This window comes from Panulirus ornatus, chromosome 13 (assembly GCF_036320965.1).
Source record: "Panulirus ornatus isolate Po-2019 chromosome 13, ASM3632096v1, whole genome shotgun sequence".
Classification (NCBI taxonomy): domain Eukaryota; kingdom Metazoa; phylum Arthropoda; class Malacostraca; order Decapoda; family Palinuridae; genus Panulirus; species Panulirus ornatus.
Genome location: NC_092236.1, coordinates 52,251,507 through 52,268,427, shown reverse-complemented (window position 1 = coordinate 52,268,427; position 16,921 = coordinate 52,251,507). Strand labels below are relative to the sequence as shown.

Below are 16,921 nucleotides of genomic sequence, written 5' to 3'. Positions count from 1 at the left end.
AGGTATGTATATTTGCGTGTGTGGACGTGTAGGTATATACATGTGGGCGGGTTGGGTCATTCTTTTGTCTGTTTCCTTGGACTACCTCGCTAACGCGGAGACAGCAACAAAGCAGAATAAATAAAATTAATGAATACTATTATATTATTTCCCTTTCTAATCTGCCCACCTCCCACATTTCTCATGCCGCATATATCTTTTGTGTAAGCCATCACTGCCTCCCTAAATATATTATTATTATACTTAGTCGCTGTCTCCCACATTAGCGAGGTAGTGCAAGGGAACTGACGAAAGAATGGCCCAACCCACCCACGTACACATGCATATACATAAATGCCCTCACATGCACATATAAATACCTATACATTTCAACGTATTTTGTATATTTTTTTTTATTATACTTTGTCGCTGTCTCCCATGTTAGCAAGGTAGTGCAAGGAAACAGATGAAAGAATGGCCCAACCCACCCACATACACATGTATATACATACACATCCACATACGCACATGTACATATCTATACATTTCAACGTATACATATATATACATCTTTCTTTCATACTATTCGCCATTTCCCATGTTAGTGAGGTAGCGTTAAGAACAGAGGACTGGGCCTTTGAGGGAATATCCTCACCTGGCCCCCTTCTCTGTTCCTTCCTTTAGAAAATTAAAAAAACGAGAGAGGAGGATTTCCAGCATCCGCTCCCTCCCCTTTTAGCTGCCTTCTACAACATGCAGGGAATATGTGGGAATTATTCTTTCTCCCCTATCCCCAGGGATGATATATATATATATATATATATATATATATATATATATATATATATATATATATATATATTCATTTTTTTTTTTCATACTTTGTCGCTGTCTCCCGCGTTTGCGAGGTAGCGGAAGGAAAACAGACGAAAGAAATGGCCCAACCCCCCCCATACACATGTACATACACACGTCCACACACACAAATATACATACCTACACAGCTTTCCATGGTTTACCCCGGACGCTTCACATGCCTTGATTCAATCCACTGACAGCACGTCAACCCCGGTATACCACATCGCTCCAATTCACTCTATTCCTTGCCCTCCTTTCACCCTCCTGCATGTTCAGGCCCCGATCACACAAAATCTTTTTCACTCCATCTTTCCACCTCCAATTTGGTCTCCCTCTTCTCCTCGTTCCCTCCACCTCCGACACATATATCCTCTTGGTCAATCTTTCCTCACTCATTCTCTCCATGTGCCCAAACCATTTTAAAACACCCTCTTCTGCTCTCTCAACCACGCTCTTTTTATTTCCACACATCTCTCTTACCCTTACGTTACTTACTCGATCAAACCACCTCACACCACACATTGTCCTCAAACATCTCATTTCCAGCACATCCATCCTCCTGCGCACAACTCTATCCATAGCCCACGCCTCGCAACCATACAACATTGTTGGAACCACTATTCCTTCAAACATACCCATTTTTGCTTTCCGGGATAATGTTCTCGACTTCCACACATTTTTCAAGGCTCCCAAAATTTTCGCCCCCTCCCCCACCCTATGATCCACTTCCGCTTCCATGGTTCCATCCGCTGACAGATCCACTCCCAGATATCTAAAACACTTCACTTCCTCCAGTTTTTCACCATTCAAACTCACCTCCCAATTGACTTGACCCTCAACCCTACTGTACCTAATAACCTTGCTCTTATTCACATTTACTCTTAACTTTCTTCTTCCACACACTTTACCAAACTCCGTCACCAGCTTCTGCAGTTTCTCACATGAATCCGCCACCAGCGCTGTATCATCAGCGAACAACAACTGACTCACTTCCCAAGCTCTCTCATCCCCAACAGACTTCATACTTGCCCCTCTTTCCAAGACTCTTGCATTTACCTCCCTAACAACCCCATCCATAAACAAATTAAACAACCATGGAGACATCACACACCCCTGCCGCAAACCTACATTCACTGAGAACCAATCACTTTCCTCTCTTCCTACACGTACACATGCCTTACATCCTCGATAAAAACTTTTCACTGCTTCTAACAACTTGCCTCCCACACCATATATTCTTAATACCTTCCACAGAGCATCTCTATATATATATATATATATATATACAGACAGACATATACATATATACACATGTACATAATTCATACTTGCTGCCTTTATTCATTCCCGTCGCCACCCCGCCACACATGAAATGACACCCCCCTCCCCCTACATGCGTGTGAGGTAGCACTAGAAAAAGACAACAAAGGCCACATTCATTCACACTCGGTCTCTAGCTGTCATGTATAATGCACCGAAACCACAGTATATGTCTGTGTATGTATACGTTGAAATGTATAGGTATGTATTTGTGTGTGTTTGGGCGTTTATTAATATACATGTGTATGTGGGTGGGTTGGGCCATTCTTACGTCTGTTTCCTTGCACTGCCTCGCTAACGCAGGAGACAGCGACAAAGTATGATAAAAAAGAATAACATATATGTTTATGTTTATTTATATTTATTTTATTTTATTTTGCTTTGTCGCTGTCTCCTGCGTTTGCGAGGTAGCGCAAGGAAACAGACAAAAGAATTGCCCAACCCACCCACATACACATGTATATACATACACGTCCACACACGCAAATATGCATACCTATACATCTCAATGTATACATATATATACACACACAGACATACATATATACACATGTACATAATTCATTCTGTCTGCCTTATTCATTCCTGTCGCCACCCCGCCACACATGAAATAACAACCCCCTCCCCCTGCATGTGTGCGAGGTAGCGCTAGGAAAAGACAACAAAGGCCCCATTCATTCACACTCAGTCTCTAGCTGTCATGTTAATGCACTGAAACCACAGCTCCCTTTCCACATCCAGGCCCCACAGAACTTTCCATGGTTTACCTCAGATGCTTCACACACCCTGGTTCAGTCCATTGACAGCACATCGACCCTGGTATATATGTATATATATTTATTTATATTTATTTATTTTGCTTTGTCGCTGTCTCCCGGGTTTGCGAGGTAGCGCAAGGAAACAGACGAAAGAAATGGCCCAACCCACCCCCATACACATGTATATACATGCACGTCCACACACGCAAATATAAATACCTATACATCTCAATGTACACATATATATACACACACAGACACATACATATATACCCATGCACACAATTCACACTGTCTGCCTTTATTCATTCCCATCGCCACCTCGCCACACATGGAATACCATATATATTGTATCCAGAGCCAGGTATCCATTTTATCAACCAACCAAGGGTTGGTTTATGAAATGATTGACTGCTGCAAGAAGGATTCGAATGTATGTACTTGACCCAAGGTAGCCCATGAATGCACTATCGTCAGGAACGATTGACTGGTACACCATGAAGGTCCATAGTATTTCTCAAACAGTGGGTTGTGACCTCTCAGAGGGCTGGCTGCAAGGGGCTTTTCAGGGGAATCATAAACTGTCCATGCTGAATTAACAGAATTTTTTTGCTCAGGAATAAGACTAGACTGTGAATGAACATATGCACCAAAAGGAAATAGAAATGGCCCTGATACCTAGACTTTTTCTTTTTACCCTTGTAATTGTTATTTGTGAGCAAAAGTGAATCCCTATGTCTCTTGTCTGTTTACACCTGCAGGGATATTACAATGTCACAATGAAAAAAGACCCAAAGGTGGGTGGTCTATGTGCAAATCGGGCTGAGAAACACTGATCCAGCTCAAAATGACGTGGAGGAACCTGTACATGAGAAAGTCTTGGAAGTCGACATGTCTCTGACCTGTTGCCAGAGTCCCACAATTTGAGACTAAATGTCTGCTAGATAAGAATTGCATTCAAGTTTATGGATAAGGAAATATTCATTAGGTTCACATCGTACATAAGGCCAGAACTAGAATATACTTAAGTTCAGTTATCCAAAAAAACAAAGGTATTAGATGTAGCAGATGAATGGTATAGACATAATGATGAAATGATAAGTGCAGACAGTATATGGAAGTCTAAAAAGTCATATATAGTTGAGAAGGTTCATGAGATGGAGCCCAACAAGTGTAAAACTCCCTCCCCATCTATTAGAAGTAGGAGATTGCACATATAGTTGTATTTTCAAGTTCACTAGTTACTGATGATTTTTCCTTTTATTTTTTCAGGATTGGGAGATACGTAGCATAAGAGGAGACTCATGGTTGTATATTATTAAGATTTTAAAAGTCATGTAAATAGATTAAATTAAAGAAATATATATTTTCAAGTTTCTGCATCTGGCTGGGATAATGCTTGGCATACTTAAGTCAGTCAGGGTGTTGTTCTTATTGATATCTGTGGCAAAGCATTACCATTTGAAATAGTGCTAAAATGTTCTGTAAAACTATGCATACTCCTCCAAGTCTTTTCATTTCATCTTTTAGAGAATTGTCCAAATCATTAGAGTTAACTTTTTGGATATGGTATACTTCTGACAACTTTTAATTTCAGTGATTGGAATGTTGTTCTTACAAAGAAATTTACACAGATATCACTTAAAGCTTAGAATGAAACACACTTTTTTTTCAAAATAATTTTCTTTTTTTTTTGTAGACTAATTGCACATCATTCAGTCTTCCTATATTAAAAAAGGTCAAAGTATATATGTATATATATATATATATATATATATATTATTATTATTATTATTATTAAATATCCATAGGACCCTTGTAAACAAAGGATCCTGGGGCTATTACCCTAGGACCTCCATAACCAGGGGTTTCTGCAGTTCTGAGGCAGTGTTACACTCAGTAGCATGGGCAGGATTAACTCCTATGAAGTAAGAAATCCTTTGACAAGGCAGTATGTATTCTGTTTTATCAGCTAATGGTGATACAGCCTCTACAAAGGTGACTTTTCATTTGTGGTGTAACCACTGGCAGGCAGAGTCTGGTAACACATACAGTTGGAGGGAACAAGAACAAGGAGACCAAATTGGAGATGGAAGGATGGAATGAAAACAATATTGAGTGTTTGGGGTCTGAATATACAGGAGGAATGAAAGGCATGCACAGGATATAGTGAATTGGAATGATTTAATTTACTTGTGTTGACATGCTGTCAATGGACTGAACCACGGCATGTGTAGAGCTTGGGATAAACCATGGAAAGGTCTGAGGGCCTAGTTATAGATAGGAAGCTGTGGTTTTGGTAACCATGGAAAGGTCTGAGGGCCTAGTTGTAGATGGGGAGCTGTGGTTATGGTGCATTACACACGACAGCTAGGGAATGCACATGAGCAGATGCAGCCTTTCTTTGTCTGTTCCAGGTGCTACCTTGTTAGTCTGGGAAACAGTGATCAGTTATGGAAAAAACATTTGTTATTTTGTATCCTGTATCAGCAGGGTAGTGCCAGGAACAGAAGAAGAAAAGGTCTCATTTGCTCACATTCATTTTCTAGCTCTCATGTTTAATGCACCAAAACCTCAGGCCCCCATCCTAAACCAGGCCCCACAGACCTTTCTGTGTTTTTTCTGGCTGCTTCATGTACCCTGGTTCAGATCATTGACAGCACATCAACCCTTGTATGCTACATCATTCCATGCCACTCTATCCTGTGCATGCCTTGCACCCTCCTGCATGTTCAGCCCTTATCACTCAAAATCGTTTTCACTCATTCCTTCCATCTCTAATTTGGTCTCTCCATTGTCCTGATCCCCTCCACTTCTAATACATGTATATTCTTTGTCAGCCTCTCTTCATTCATTGTCTCCAAATCATTTTAACACACTCTCTTTAGCTTTCCCGACCACACTTTTTATTACCACATGTCTCTCTTACCCTTTTATTACTTACTTTGTTCAAGCCATTTCACACCACATAGTGTCCTTAGATATTTCAGTTCAAGACTGCCATTCTCTTGCATCCACATAACATTTCTTCAACTTCTTCTCTTTCCACACATTCTTCTGTACTTTCAGAACCTTTGCCATCACTCATCCTATCTCTCACTTTTGTTTCCATCATTTCATTTGCTGCAATCTAAAACACTTCACTTCCAAATTTTCTCAGTCCAAACTGACACCCCAGCTTACTTGTTCCGTTTTCTGGCTATGCTTCATAATTTTATTTAATTCCATTTATTCTCCTCAACTTGTTCTTATCACACACTCTTTTAAGTTCAGTCACCAACTTCTGCAGTTTCTCACCTGAATCAGCCTCCAGTGCTGTATCATCAGCAAACAACAACTGACTTTCTTCCCAGGGTCCCTGTGGCTCTCTCCAAGAGTTGCATTTATCTCCTTCACCACCCTATCTATAAACAAATTAAACAGCTGTGGTGAGATCATATTCCCATACTGTAGACCAACCTTCACCTGGGACCACTCACTTTCCTTTCATCCTACTCAGACACTTGCCCTCCACCATTGATAAAAACTTCTAGCAGCTTTCTTACCACACTGTATATTCTTAAGACCTCCCAGAAGGCACCTCCATAAATGCTGTCATATGTTTTCTCCAGAAACATAAATGCCACATACAAATCCATGTGTTTCTTTAAGTATTTCTCACATTCTTTTTGGCAAACACCTATATACTTATCCTCTACCACTTCTGTAATCACATTTTTCCTCCACATTCTGATGCCCTGTACATTTCTTCACTCTCTTATTCACTACTCTCCCTTACAGTGTACCAGGTACACTCAGCATATTTGTACTTCTGTAGTTTCAACACTCACCTTTCTCCCCCTTCTACAGTGGCATTATATATTCGTTCTTCTAATGCTCAGGGACCTCACCATGATCCATACATGCATTAAAAATCCCAGCTTACCAGTCAGCAATACAGTCACCCCCTTTTCTTAAGAAAGTCAACTATAATATCATCCACTGTAGCTCCCTTGCCACATTTCATCTTACACAAAGCTTCACCATCTCTTCTCTCTTCAAACCACTCTCCTAGACTCACTCACTTTGCATACCAACCTGACCTAAACACCCAAATGCATTTATGTATGTATATATATTTATAAGAGTAAATGTGAATGAAAGCATGGTAATGAGGTGTAGTAGTGCAAAGAGACAGGTTAGTTGAGGTGTTAATTTGAATACAGAAAACTTAAAAGAAGAAAAGTGTTTTAGATACCTGTTTATGAATATGGCACCAAATGGAACCATGGAAGCTGAAGTGAGCCAGAGGATGGAAAAGGGGCAAAGGTCTTGGGAGCATAGAGGAATGAATGGAAAGAGAGGTAATACAATGTTTGAAGATACAGTAATCTTGATGATGGTGTTGTGTGGATACATTGTTTTGTGCTCAACATGATAACTTACAAAAGAGGGTGAATGTGTTGGAATGAAATGTTTGAGGACAATATAGGTGTGAAGAGGGTTGATTGAGTAATATGATGATAGGGTAAGAGAGAAGTGTTGTAATGAGAAGAGTATGATTAAGAGATGAATAGGGTGTGCTGAAATGGTTTGGATATATGGAGAGAATTAGTGAGAATAGGTTGACAGTGGGGTTATAAATGTATCAGTAGTGGAGGGGACAAGAAGATGGAAACCAAATCAGAGATTGGAGGATGGAGTGAATAAGACTGAGTGCTCAGGGCCTGAATATGCACGATGGAGAAAGGCATGTGTGGGATAGATTGCACTGGAGGGATGTTTAGCATGCAGGGGGGCACAGTGTTGTCAGTAGACTGAACCAGGGCATTTGAAACATACAGGGAAACATTAGAAAGGTCTGTTGTGCTTGGTTGTGGATAGGGGGCTGTGGTTTTGTAGGGGAGCATTGATTTAAGTGGATTAGGCCTTTTTTGTGTGTGTATCTTCCTGGTGCTACATTGCTGATGTGGGAAACAGCAAACAAGTGTGTAGAAAAACAATTGTATGTATCATTTTTTCTTCATACTTGATTGCTGTTTCTAAAGTTAAAGAAATAGTGGCAGAAATAGACAAAAAACAGCCAAATCTGCAAACATCCATTCTCTAGCTGTCTTGTGTAATGTATCAAAACTGCAGCTCCCTATCCTCAACCAGGCCTTACAACACTTTCCTTGTTTATCTTCTATGCTTCACATGCCCTGGCTCAGTCCATTGACAGGTCATTGAGCCGTGTATACCATATCATTCAAATTCACTCTATCCCTTGCACACCATTTATTCTCCTTATTCCTTCCACTTTTGGCACATATTCTCTTTGCCAACTTTGCTTCACTCATTCTTTCCATATCTTAAAGCCAATTTAGCACACCCTCTTCTGCTTTCTCAACCACACTCTTTTAGGTTTACATTACTTACTTGATCAAGCCGCCTCACACCACATTTTGTTCTCAAACATTTTATTTCTAATACATTCACCCTCCTCTACACAGCCCTATCTATAGACCATGCCTTGCATCCATATAATATTGGAAGGGGCTGCTATATCTTCAAACAAACCCATTTTTGCCCTCCGAGATATGATCTCTCTTTCCACACATTCTTTAATGCTTCCAGACCTTCGCCTTCCTTCCCGCCCTATGACTCACTTCTGCTTCCATGGTTCCATCCACTGCCATGTCCACTCCTAGGTATCTAAAACACTTCATTTCCTCCAATTTTTCTCCTTCAAACTCATGCCCCAACTAACCTGTCTCTCAACGCTGCTAAACCTAATATCCATGCTTTTATTCACATTTACTGTAAACTTCCTCCATTCACACACTTCCAAACTCAGTCACCCCTTTTTTGTAATGTTTCACTCAAATCTGCCATCAGTGCTGTATTGTCAGCAAACAGCAACTGACACTTCCCAGGTTCTCTCATCCTCAACAGACTGCACTCTTGCCCCTCTCCCCAAGATTCACACATTAACCTCCATCACCACCCCATCCATAAACAAATTAGACAACCATGGTAACATCACACACCCCTGCCACAGACCAACCATCACTTGGAAACATTCACTCTCCTCTGTTCCTACTCATACACATGCCTTACAATCTTGATAAAAACAGATCACTGCCTCTAGCAGTTTTCTACCTACACTGTATATTCTTAAGAACTTTCTCAAAGTTTTCTCTGTCATCCCTATCATATTTAGGTGTTATTGGACTCCACCTGCTTGAGGGTACACCGCAAATGAAAAGTCACCTTTGATGAAGTTGTAACGTTGAGATTACTGTCTCATCAAAGAATTCTCACTCCAAGGGAGTCTACATTTTCCTATAATTGGAAGTAGCACAGCCTTTGGCCGCAGAAATGTCTCAGGTAACTAGACGATTCTTTCATAGAAATTGGCCCTGTGGCACCTACAGATATACATACAAATAAATGAATATGACATTCATCCCCTACACCAATAAAATCATCACAGAAGCAACACAAATTAAATTCCCTCAAAACATTAACTGGCACCAGATTTAAACAAGAAAAATAACATCCTTTAAAACAATTCATCTTTTCCACTTTAAACTGCCTCACTTTCCTGGTCTTCCACTCTCTCAAAGCAAATATAACAGAGCTGTAAACCACACAGAATAGTGCAAGCAGAACAAACACTGGCAGCCTAATGACCTCAAACATTCAACCTCTTTATTGTGAAACAGGGATCCTTCCAATAGAGTCCTACCTAACATTCTCAGCATACAACAGCACTCAACCTATCCCACCCAAACCATTCTGTAAATAACCACCAATCCCTAAGTAGGAATGAAAAGCGTACTCGTGCCTCACACTTTTGCAACCTTTGCACACAGATCCCCACAACCCTAACATGTAGAACACCAATAAAACACACACTCTGAAATAACATGGTAAGACTAACATCATACTTCCCTAGTTAGTCTTAAACTCCAACCCAGCGTACATATGCCTATCAGAAACCACATTCGCCAGACAAACACAAGGCACACACTCCCATTTATGCTTTAGACATCACCCATCACTAGAACACTACAAACATGTGGAAGGATTTCCAGCCCTCTGCCCCCTCCCCTTTTAGTCGACTACTACAACACGCAGGGAATATGTGGGAGGTATTCTTTTTCCCCTATCCCCAGGGATATATGCATATATGGCCCAACCACTCATATACACATATATATATACATAAATGCCCATACATGCACATATACATGCACAGACATATACATATATACATATGTACATTTTCATACTCGTTGCCTTCATCCATTCCTGTTGCCATACCGCCACACGGGAAACATCACCCATTCCCCCTCCAGCAAGATAGAGCCAGGAAAAGACAAAAGGGCCACATTCGTTCACACTCAGTCTTTATCTGTCATGTGTAATGCACCGAAACCTCAGCTCCCTATACACATCCAGGCCCCACAGATGTTTCCATGGTTTACACCAGATGTTTCACATGCTATGGTTCTGTCCAATGACAGCAAGTCAACCCCAGTATACCACAATTTTCCAATTTATTGTGTTCCTTGCACGCCTCTCAGCCTCCTGTAAGTTCAGGCACCAATCACTCTAAGTCTTTTTCACTCCATCCTTCCTTCTCCACCTTGGTCTCCCACTTCTTGTTCCCTCCGCCTCTGACACATATATCCTCTTTGTCAACCTTTCCTCACTCATTCTCTCCATATGTCCATTTCAACGCACCCTCTTCTGCTCTTTCAACGACACTCTTTTTATTTCCACACATCTCACTTACCCTTTCATTACTTGCTCGATCAAACCACCTCACAACACATATTGTCCTCAAACATCATCCAACATATCCACCTTCCTCTGTACAACCCTATCCATAGCCCATGCTTGGCAACCTTATGATATTGTTGGAACTACTATATTATAATTGATTGCAATTTTTTGTGTTGGCAAGGTAGCTCCAAGAACTGACGAAGAAAGGCTGCATCCGTTCACATCCATTCTCTAACTCTCATGAGTAATGCACTGAAACTATAGCTCCCTATCTGCAACCAGGCCCCACTGACCTTTCCATGGTTTACCCTGGACGTGTCATGTGCCCCAGTTCAATCCACTGACAACGTGTCAACCCCTGTATTTGACATCATCCACATCGTTCCAATTCATGCAATCCCGTGCAGACCTTTTATCTTCCTACATGTTCAGGCCCCTATTACTCTAAATCATTTTCACTTTATCCTTCCATCTTCAGTTTGGTCTTCCTGTATTCCTTGTCCCTTCCACTTTTTACACATATATCCTCTATGTCAACCTTTTTTCACTTATTCCTTCCCTGTGTCCAAACCATTTCAGCACACCCTCTTCAGCTCTCACAACCACACTCTTTTTATTACCATGCCAGTCTCTTACCCATTCATTCCTTGATCAAATTCACTCCCCTAGTAACCAGTCCCTCAACCCTGCTAAGCCTGTTAACCATGCTTTTATTTACATTTATTCTCTAGTTTTCACAAACTCTTCCAGACTTAGTCACCTTCTGCAGTTTCATACTGCCATTATTGCACTGTTGCTATATCATCAGCAAACAACTAACTCATTTCCCAGGTCCTCTCATCTCCTACAGACTTCATACTCACCTCTCACTCCAAAACTCCTGCATTAACCTTCCTCTACTCAATCCATAAACAAATCAAACAACTATGGTGACATCACACACCCCTGTGGTTGACCAACCTTCTCATGAAACCATCTATATTTCTCTCTTCCTACTCATGCATATGCCTTACACTCTTAATGAAAATTTCCCACCACTTCTAGCAGCTTTCCTCCAGGGCTTCTTTATCAACCCTATCATATGTTTTCTCCAGATTTATAAATGCCACATACAAATCCATCTGTTTCTCTCAGTATTACCCACACACATTCTTGAAAATAGATACCTGAGTCACACATCCTTTACCTCCAATGAAACCACACTGCTCCTTCCAAGTCCTTTGCTCTGTGTATGCCTTCACTCTCAATCACTAGCCCAAACTACTTAGCAGGTACACACAATAAACTTTTACCTCTGTAATTCGAACACTCACCTTTATACCCTTTGCCTTTATACAGTGGCTCTATACATGCATTCCACCAATCCTCAGGAACCTCACCATGGTCCATACATGTATTAAAAATCCTAATTAATCAGTCAGCATTACAGTCACCCCCATTTTTGATAAATTCAGCTTCAAGTATCATCCACTCCAGCTGACTTGCCTTATTCATTTTACATAAGGCTTTCACCTCCTCTTCTCTCTTCATGAAACTACTTTCTATGACTCTTGCACTTGGACCCAAACACCCTACATCTGCTACCCGATCATCAAACAGATTCAGCAGTCCTTCAAAATACTCACTCTATCTCTCCCTCACTTACTACCTGTTATCTCTTACCTTTTTGTCCTCATCACCAAGTTCCTATTTGTTCTCTTGTTTTTCCCATATTACTATAATCCTTCCAAAACACCTTATTCTCCCTAAAGTTTATTGATACTCACTCACCCCAACTCTCAGTTGCCCTCCTTTTCAACCTTCCTTTTGACCTCATGCTGCTTTCCCTTATACATCCCCAATCAATTGCACCCCCTCCCTGTAAATACTGCCCATATGCCTCCCTTTTCCCTTTCACTAGCAACTTTATCACTTCATATAACCACTCACTACCCTTTCTTATCTGCCCACCTCCCACAATTCGCATGCTACTTGCTTCTCTCGCACATGCCGTCACTGCTTCCTCAAATCCCTCACATTCCGTACCCACTTCCTTTGCTTCATTTACTCTCACCTTTTGCCAATCTACACTCAGTCTTATGATATTTCTTCACATAAGTCTTTCACAAACTCACTTACTTTTACCAGCCTTTTCTCATTGATATTGATTCCTCTTTTCCTAAAACCTCTACAAATCTCCACCCTCGCCTCCTCAATATAGTCTTCAAACCTGCAATGTTATGTCGTTGTGGGCATGGGCTATAGATAGGGTTGTGCGGAGGAGGGTGGATGTGTTGGAAATGAAATGTTTGAGGACAACATATGGTGTGAGGTGTTTTGACCAAGTAATGAAAGGGTAAGAGAGATCTGTGGTAATAAAAAGAGTGTGGTTGAGAGAGCAGAAGAGGGTGTGTTGAAATGGTTTGGACACATGGAAAGAATGAGTGAGGAAAGATTGACATAGAAGATATATGTGTCAGAGGTGGAAGGAAGGAGAAGCGGTAGACCATATTGAAGGTGGATGAATGGAGTGAAAAAGATTTTGAGTGATCGGGGCTTGGACATGCAGGAGGGTGAAAGGCGTGCAAGGAATAGAGTGAATTGGAACAACATGGTATACCGGGGTCGACATGCTGTCAGTGGACTGAACCAGGGCATGTGAAGCTTCTGGAAAGGTCTGTGGGGCCTGGATGTGGAAAGGGAGCTGTGGTTTTGGTGCATTACACATGACAGCTAGAGACTGAGTGTGAACGAATGTGGCCTTTTTGTCTTTCCCTGGCGCTACCTTGCTGGGGAAGAATGCTATTTCGTGTGTGGCAGGGTGGTGACGGGAATGGATGAAGGCAGCAAGTATGAATATGTACATGTATATATATGTATATGTTTGTGTATGTATATGTTGAATTGTCCATGTATGTATATGTGCGTGCATGGACATTTATGTATATGTTTGTAGGTTGGGCCATTCCTCATCTGTTTCCCTGCACTTCCTCTCTAACTCAGGAGACAGCGATTAAGTATGATAAATATAATATTTAATGTATGTTTTTCATACATATTCCCTATTTCCTGCATTAGCGAGGTACCATTAAGGACAGAGGACTGAGCCTTTGAGTGAATATCCTCACTTGTTCCCCTTCTCAGTTCCTTCTTTTGGAAAAGTGAAAACAGGAGGGGAGGATTTCCAGCCTACTGCTGCCTCCCCTTTTAGTTGCATTCTACAACACGTAGGGAATACGTGGGAAGTATTCTTTCTCCCCTATCCCCTATGTATGTATGTAGATATGATCATATCTTCATACTTACACTTGTCCATGATGATAGTATGAAGGTGAAATAGCACTTCAGTAGGTCATACAATTTTATTTAATTACGTTAGATAAAATTGTATGAACTACTGAATTGTGGGAGACCAAGTTGGAGATGGAAGGATGGAGTGAAAAAGATTTTGAGCGATTGGGGCCTGAACATACAGGAGGGTGAAAGGTGTGCAAGGAATAGAGTGAATTGGAATGATGTGTTATACCAGGGTCGATGTGTTGTCAGTGGATTGAACCAGGGAATGTGAAGCATTTGGGGTAAACCATGGAAAGGTCTGTGGAGCCTGGATGTGGAGAGGGAGCTGTGGTTTCAGTGCATTACACATGACAGCTAGAGGCTGAGCGTGAATGAATGTGGCCTTTTTGTCTTTCCCTGGCGCTACCTCGCTGGGGGGGGGGGGCATGCTATTTCATGTGTGGTGGGGTGGCAACAGGAATGGATGAAGGCGGCAAGTATGAATATGTATATGTCTTTGCATGTATATATATGCATGTATGGGCGTTTATGTATATACATGTGTGCGTGGGTGGGTTGGACTGTTCCTCATCTGTTTCTTTGTGCTACCTCGATGATGCGGGAGACAGCGATTAAGTATAATAATAAAATGATATATATAACTGTCTATCTATCTGTCTATCTCTTTGATGCCTATTCCCCTCCAGGAACTCCCTTATGGCAGTGGCTGTGGCATATATTTATTCACACTTGTCCATCGTTTTCTTCTTTAACAAGGTAATGCCAGGATCAGACGAAGGAAGACTGCATTTGCTCATATCTATTTTCTAGCTGTCATTTGCACTGCACCAAAACCACAGCCTCCTATCCACAGCCAAGCCCCAGATGCCTTTCTATTGTTTCCTCCAGCTGCTTTACATACCCTGGTTCAGCCCATTGACAGCATGATGGCCGTTTGTGCACCACATCATTCCAGTTCACTCTATCCCATGCACGCCTTTCACCCTTCTGCATGTTCAGGCCACAACAAATGTTTTTTTCACTGGATCCATCCATATCCATTTTGGTGTCCATTTCCTTATCTCATCTCAGACATATAAAACCCTGTTTGTCAACCTCTCCTTACTCATGCTCTCCATATGTCCAAACCTCTTTGGCACACTCTTCAGCAGATGTGGTAATATTGGTATTAGCTTGAAAGGGCCTGCACATGTGAAATATATTGAATCATTGTCAGCAAGTTGTTGGATGCAGGAACACTTAAAGTACCTGTTAATGACCCTTAAGAACTTAATCATTGGTACAGTATGAATTATATCATCATTATTTTGGAATATTGAGTGTGTTTTGTCAGGCTTATACAAGTTTGTAAGATACCAGTACATGAAATTTACTTTCTTGATTGTGATATTATCTTCAACTTAATTCTTATGCTGTTGGTACATCCAAACCCCTTACAGCTGGAAATTAATACTGAGACTCGGTTTAGAAAGATATTTAATTGAATGTATCTTATTGAAAATAAGGCCTATAACTTGTATTTTTTTCTAATAGAATATATATTCTGTTTGCTAAAGAAAAATCTAATTTTAATTGGCTAATGTATTTGTATTTTTGGCTATAGTCACATCTGTTACTCTTTGAAGTGTTATATGGGCTTCCTCCCTTATACTTGATGCAGGAGCTTTTGTTATTGTATTATACAAAGTAGTTGGTAGTGTTCAAGCTTTAAGTATGCTTTGAACACTTTTCTGTCATTGAGTAAAGAAGCAACAATGATTTTTATTTAGAATATTTGTTTCTGGAACAACATTAAAAACTGCTTTTTAATTTGCTATTTAATACTAAATTGTAGACTCCCTTGAGTACTATTTATGATATGGATTTTCAAATAAGTGTTTTGCTCATTTTATACAAAAATTAAACCCAACAAGTTTTTTTATGTTTTCTTCCAGTGAGCATGATGCCAACAGTGTGACCCATGTGTTATACCTGGCTTAATGCATTAAATGGCATAAAGCTGCAAAACTCAGTGGTAGCAAGACTAGGAGATTTTATGTATTCATACATTTTACTGAGAATAGATTGATATATACATTTTTGATTAATAATGATAGTTTTGTTTGTATATTTCTTTCAGAGATTTATTATTTCTCATATCATATCCATTCCCTACAAATATACTTGTGACACGATTAGCAAAAATATCTTGCATGGGTTATCATTTAGGTATTCATTAAAGTTAAAGCAAAATTAGCCATTTTAGGGCATAATGCAAGGTATTATTTTTCTAGTCATTTCACAATCTGTGTCGCTTACAAGGTTTGTGTTAACCACTCCATCCCCGCTGTTTAGTTGTTTGTCCATTACTCCACTCAGAAGTGCAATAAGTTACATCTTAAACATTGAAATGTAATACATTCGCCTTCATCTTTCAGTGTGTTGTAAAGTATGTTTTGGCTAAAGCAATGGTAAATATAGTCAGAATATTGTAAAAGATGGCTGCATCATCAGCACTTTACCCAAATTTGATTTTGAGTATGAATAGAATCATGATATTTACGCCAGGGTGAGATTAATTTATGTCTAGCTTATATACTGAAATGAAATTCTTGAAGATAATATACTGTGATTTTTGATACAATTCACTGATGTAGATCTGTAGACTGATTGCTTTAATCTGTTTTATTTGACCTAATATTTTACATGGGTTCTAAAAGATTAAATTCCTCTGTCTCAAATCTTCTTTTGCCAAATATTTAAAAAGTGGTTGGGAGTATTGTATATTTGTTAGAGATACTGTGAAGTACAATGTTTTATCATAATGTTTCTGTAAAGCTTGACTTAGAGTTATGCACTATCATGTAAAGTTTTAGATTATTTTTATTATTTATTTATGGGAGAGAGAGAGAGAGGTGGAATGAAGGTTAATTGGAGCTTTAGCTGGGTTAATTTTATTTCTTTGTGCCTGACATTAGATTAAATCTGAGGAAATGTTA

At 40.1% G+C, this 16,921-nt stretch overlaps 1 protein-coding gene across 7 annotated transcripts in view; it reads left to right on the top strand.

The window, feature by feature from the left end:
• Positions 1-16,921, top strand: part of LOC139752886 (protein lin-54 homolog) — a 111,070-nt gene extending 94,149 nt beyond the window's left edge. For all 7 annotated transcript variants that reach the window (XM_071668912.1, XM_071668913.1, XM_071668907.1 and 4 more), the window contains one exon: positions 4,188-16,921. In XM_071668912.1, the coding sequence (XP_071525013.1) occupies positions 4,188-4,209 (22 nt within the window). In that variant the 3' untranslated portion in view covers positions 4,210-16,921. The remainder of the gene's footprint in view (positions 1-4,187) is intronic.